The sequence below is a fragment of the Armigeres subalbatus genome, chromosome 1, assembly GCF_024139115.2.
Source record: "Armigeres subalbatus isolate Guangzhou_Male chromosome 1, GZ_Asu_2, whole genome shotgun sequence".
NCBI lineage: Eukaryota > Metazoa > Arthropoda > Insecta > Diptera > Culicidae > Armigeres > Armigeres subalbatus.
The window spans coordinates 117,251,812-117,257,811 of record NC_085139.1 but is presented as its reverse complement, the minus strand read 5'-3'; the positions used below and the strand labels follow the sequence as shown (position 1 = coordinate 117,257,811).

The window sequence follows — 6,000 nt, the reverse complement described above, 5'->3', positions numbered from 1 at the left end:
TGGTGCCCTTACCAAACCACTTGGATTTCGAGGATCGAATCTGTGCAAAAAAGTTCATGCGCTTTGCATTGCGCAATCTCCCTTGGCGTGATGGCCAACATTTCACTCCGTATGAAAACCGCTGTCGGTTGCTTGGACTGGATACCTTAGATGTTCGACGCCATGTGGCACAGGCCATGTTCGTAGCGAAAATCCTGAATGGTGCTTTTGACTCTCCGTCTCCAGGATGAATTTTTACGCTCCTATGCGTCCGCTGAGGAGGAGGGATTTCATTCAGCTTGGTACTCGAAACAGTCGTTACGGTCAGCATGATCCAGTTCGATATATGTCGTCCAGTTTCAACGAAGTGTTCCATCTCTTTGATTTTAATCTATCGCCAGCTACTCTACAGCGAGTTTTTACAGCATACTTTAGTGACACAAATTGACACTACAACCATAGATTTCTTAGTTCAGTTTTATTATAGTGATGTATTTCGTGTGTATTATGATTGATGTGTTATGTGTATGTTTATATAATGATTAGATAACGACAGTTTTTCCCCTTTTACCTTTATAGTCATTGAGACAACAGATGCCAGATGACAATTGTTATGAAATAAATAAATAAATAAATAAATCTACCCAGCGTTAGGAGGAAAGCATATGGGCCTATACGATGCTTGATTCCCCGGCGGTTTCCCTGGTTTAGCCAGCAACAATAGTTTGTGGATTTTCCAGTGATAAGCGTTGTCCGACGTATCAGCGTCAGCTTCTCGGCACAACTCCTTGAAGCAGTTGGACTTGCTGATTTTAATCCGTTTGAAAGCCGCTCACGCTCCTCTCTGATCATTTTAAACCTTGCCCTCTGAAATCGTACTGAAGGTACCTTCGTTTCCAATTTGACTTCCAGATTTGCCAGCGCCTCCAGCAAACTGTAACCTCTGGCGTTGGTCAGTCAGCTTCCCCATTCCACTGCCCAAGTGTTGAAGTCGCCTCCGATGATTACCCGTTTTTGGCCGATCAGCTTCTTCGTGAGTGCATCCAGCACCCGGTTATACTGCTCCAAAGTCACCCTTTTGAGTACGTTGCAGCTACACACGAAGATCCCGTTAATTTTGGCGATTGCAAAACTCTCGCTTGCGACTTCTTGAATAGCGCACGCAAATAAAAGCGATCATGAATTCATAAACTAACGAGTTCGAGGTGTATTTTTTCTGGAACAACAGTCACGGATTCGGGAATACATTCACATTTTCTGGAATGTTCTGGAAAACGTTACTGGTGTTCCCGAATCCATGAATTAAATCACGGTGTATTTTTGCTGGTTCACGAATTCGGGAACGCTTTTTTTAAAAGGTTGCAAGGCAGGCATCTCGGTTGCTTGCTACAGTCCCTAGCAACGTGTCTTACTTCACCACATTTTCTACATAGACAGTTTTGCGCCTGGTTGCCAAACGCCATGAATTTGAAGTATTGTTCCATCTCTTTGGTGATCCGTGGGGTGAGTCCCAACGGACTCACCGACCGTCCGACTATCGCCTTGCTCACCTTCACCACTTTGTTGACAGCTACTTGTGAACCACCGTACGCTTTCCTCAGCCGGATCGTCATCTCATCTGCACCCCACCCAGCATATATTGAGAGGCCAGTGCATCCCGCATTTCATCTTCCAACGTAATCTCGTCCAGGTCTCTGCATTCGACTATGTTTCTGTGTCTAATGAGCGACCACATCGGGTCACATAAGAGTTGCTGTCACCACGTTTGTTAGAATAATTCTTGTGCTTCTAGAGCTGCAAGGCGACAACGTTTATTTGAGTGCTTCGTTACTATTTAGGCTGTTTAGTGTATAAACAGAGAAACTACACACAAAAAAAATCGTTGGTGAAATTGAAAGAAACGTTGGTAAAATTAAGAAAATCAGTTAGTGATTTTCAGTAGAAAGTATAACATTGTTGAATTTACAATTCTAAAAGTGTCACTTCAGAATGAACTTTTACAAGAGCCAACTTTTCAAAATAACAATTACCTCTCAAAACTAAATGTGTATTTAAACTTTCAAAATAACATTTTCCTCTCAACACTAAATGTGTATCAAACTTCTCAAAATAACATTTTTCTTTCAAAATTGAAAGTGTGTAAAATGCATTGATATTCAAAACAAGTGAAGTACGCCAAACTAAATTATCACGTTTATTATTTATAAATTAATTATTATTATTATTGGTAATAAATATCTTCTCCTGATGAGCAGCCTCCTAGTCCAGGTCAATAATTGTTGGTGATGACGAGGCTTTAACGCTGGCATTTGCCCCAAAGACAGCATTCGCAGCGGACAAAAATGCAGCTGATCCATATTCGGCGCTAATCGCATCGGTTGAGCTCCAACCGGGGTCTCGGGTGCTGCGATTCCAGATTGAGCTTGAATAGCGGTGATAGTCGTCTTCGTTAGTAAGCTCTTGGATCAGTCCCGATCAAACCAATCAGCCGAGTTCGGATTCGAAGCGGATATTCACTCGACTGCTTTTCGAAAAGAGTCATTCGTATTCACCGATCGTCCAAATCCTCTTCAACTTCTTACGCCTAACCTTTATTGTCCTCTGATCCGTCTGCGCCCGAAGTTTGTTGTGCAAATTTCCTTGAAATCTTTTCCGATCTGACATCTGAAATCTGACATCACCAGCAACAGAAGTAGTAGCCATAAAATCTCTAACAAACGACATCGCTTTGACTCGTGATTTATAGATGGGTATCTTCTCCTGTTAGTCGCCGTCGTCCATGTTGAAAATTATCAGATGACCGTCGTCCAATCTACCCGCCAGCTGCTGTCGGTGATCCGGCATAGACAAATTGGCTTGCTTGTGACCGAGAGGAATGAGCTTTTTCCAAGGATTATATTATATCAACCATCCGATCGTCCATCAGGACCTGTTGACATAAAAAATAGTTGACAGTTTTTATTAATAATAAACCAATAAATTATTAATAAATTTCAAATTATTTACAATAGATAGTGATTTCTCGCGATGAATCTTATTTTTCACAATTGTCACTGACGGATACTTGTGGGCTGCCAGGGACATTATTTATTCCTGGCAGTGCTGCCGAAAATGTAAAACTTTAAACTTCGTTTGACTATTTTATTAATTTTGTCCTGAGAATTTTGTCTGTGAAAACCAGAACATCAAACTGAAAAAAAACTTTCAGGTCAATCAATTTTGCATTTGATTTGAAAGTTTTGACTCTTAAAAATACCAAATTTCGCATATTGTTGCAATAAAAGTAGAAAAATGTTGGAATCCCAATTTTATTTTTCTCTGTGTATGTACTTTGTCTTAAGAGTTTCATAACATGTTGTAAGAGTTTCATAACAACCTTATAGAGTAATTCTAAATCTTTAAAACCGCCATAAAACCAATCGGTTACTTCATTCGCGCTAGCTACTGGTTCAACTAGGTTCAACCTGAGACGAGACCTGCAAAGACGCTGCTTCTTTTCTCTTGTTTTGACACTTGTTCTTCTTTTCATCACAGTTGACCATCGAGTTTCAACTGTTTACTTGACTGTTTCACCTAAGCCCCAGGTGGACCCTTCTGAGCACAATAAAAGTGTATCCAATTCACGAAATAGTTAATTCATTTTCATAAGGATTTTTATACCGGGAACAAAACACAGCTTTATTACTGACTAGCTTTATGTACCCGGCCTTGCTCGGAATTGCCAGTTTGGTTTTCAGTTTTTTTTTCACAATCAGAAAAAGATAAAACCAATTGGTCAACAGGGTAATTGTGTTAACTTATTGATACTTCAAGATTTGATGAAAGATTGATGAAAATAAGGCTTTTGGAAACATTGACTGATCTTGAAGAAGGGATCGTTGTTTTGAATAGCCTTATTCCGGGCAAACGTCAATTGCTAAAGAAGGAATAACATCCACCGATACTTTATTCATTCATTATTTTTATTTTTAAAGAAGGGATCACACCCACCATTGCATTATTCCGGGCAAATGCAGAAGCAATCACATCCACCATCCAGAACGAAAAACATTAATCATTGCTTTTCAATGGGCAAACCATGATTGCGATGAAGAGTAACAATTATCATTGCTTTATACCCAGCAAATGCATGCTTTCTATGAAAGATTTTTCTGATACTGTCCATAATTCATGTCGAACGACCTTAGGCCTTAAATAGTGTTATGTTAATGGACTGCTTCATTCAGGGATATGTCATTTTCAGGGAACTGTCATATTCTGGGATATGTGTATCGGTAAGAATCACTTTTGGAAAACATCATTTTCGTCATTTTTGGGGAATTGTTATCACTGGGAAAATGTTATTGTCAAGGATTGGCTATTTTGGAGGAATTCGGGAAATTTGTTTTTGGAGCATTGTACAATGTCAAAAAAACTCGAATGAACTAAATAAGAGGGATTTTTAAATTACACGTTTCTAAACAAAGTCCAAAGTCCCTCCCAGCCTCTCTTTAATAGTTTCCTTTGGGTAGAGAATACGTGTTTACAAATTTGGTTTGAATTGACCCATGCGATAAAAAGGTATACTAAGGCTGTGAACCATTCCACCGATTCGATGGTTATTTCGCCGTGGTTAAAAATAACCCTGCTCCAGAGCATGGTTAGATTTGACGATTCTATAGTTAAACTTTGTTCGCGAGAAAATTGGCGCCAAATTCATTTCGTTCCGAATAACTACCAATCTGTCAAAACTCAAATGGGTCGGCTTCGGAGTAAAATTTTAACCACGATGGGAAAATAACCATCGAAGTGTCAAATTTTAACTAAAAGTTAAACGAATCGGTGGAATGGTTCACAGCCTAAACTGTTCGTTTAATAAATATCCTCTCTCTCATTCAGCTATGACACTCCTACCCAGTCTGATATAGTCTTCCTTAAACAGAGAATACGGGTTCCAAATTTGGTGGACATCGATAAATTGGTTCAAAAGTTATGCTGAATTGATCGATAACTAAACAATACCCCTCTCTCACACCCACCCCCTTTTCAAATGACCTACCCACATTCACTAAAATTGTTTCCTTAGGACAGACAATATTTGATACGGTTCAAATTAATCATTGGGTTCAAGACTTACATTGAGTTGATCGATTGCTGAATAATACTGCTCCCCCCATACCCTCCCTTTTTCAGAGAGCATCCCTAACCTAACTATCGTCGTCTCCTGAATATCAAGAATGTGTGTTCCAAACTTGGTTGAAAACGGCCAAGGGGTTCAAAAGCTACACTGAATTGATCAATAACTATGCAATACCCCTACCCCACCACCCTCCCCCTTGTACAAAGAGTATGCTTAACTACTCTATAGTCGTCTCCTAAAGATAAAGAATGTGTGTTCCAAATTTGGTTGAAATCGGCCAAGGGGTTCAGGAGGTATACTGAGTTGATCGATAACTAAGCAATACACCTCCCCCCACCCCACACTCTCCCCCTTTTTCCAAAAAGCATCCCTAACCCCCTATCATTGTCTCCTTAAGATAAAGAATGTGTGTTCCAAATTAGGTTGAAATCGGCCAAGGGGTTCAAAAGGTACACTGAGTTGATCAATAACTAAGCATAACCCTCCCCCCATACCCTCCTCCTTTCCAAAAAAGACATCCCTAAGCCTCCTATCGTCGTCTCCTTATAATAAAGAATTTTTGTTCCAAATTTGAATGAAATCTGCCAAGCGGTTAAGAAGTTAAACTGAGTTGATCGATAACTAAGCAATACCCCTCCCTCCCACACCCTCCCCCTTCTCCAAAGAGCATCCCTAACCCCCCTATCATCGTCTTCTTAAGCTAAAGAATGTGTATTCCAAATTTGGTTGAAATCGGCCAAGGGGTTCAAAAGGTACACTGCGTTGATCAATAACTAAGCATAACCCTCCCCCCCATACCCTCCTCCTTTCCAAAAAAAGGCATCCATAAGCCTCCTATCGTCATCTCCTAAAGATTAAGAATGTGCGTTCCAAATTTGGTTGAAATCGGCCAAGGGGTTTAG

The 6,000-nt window shown here is 40.1% G+C and overlaps 1 protein-coding gene across 3 annotated transcripts in view; it reads right to left on the bottom strand.

The window, feature by feature from the left end:
- Positions 1-1,877: 1,877 nt before the first annotated feature.
- LOC134204984 (uncharacterized) overlaps positions 1,878-6,000 on the bottom strand; it is a 69,435-nt gene continuing 65,312 nt past the window's right edge. For 2 of the 3 annotated variants that reach the window (XR_009978031.1, XM_062679836.1), the window contains one exon: positions 1,878-2,908. Coding sequence is in view for 1 of the 3 variants with exons in the window: in XM_062679836.1 (XP_062535820.1) it covers positions 2,873-2,908 (36 nt within the window). In the remaining 2 variants the exon portion in view is untranslated. Of the gene's footprint in view, positions 2,909-2,985; positions 3,069-6,000 lie in introns of those variants that run through there. The other variant, XR_009978034.1, reaches the window with a different exon arrangement.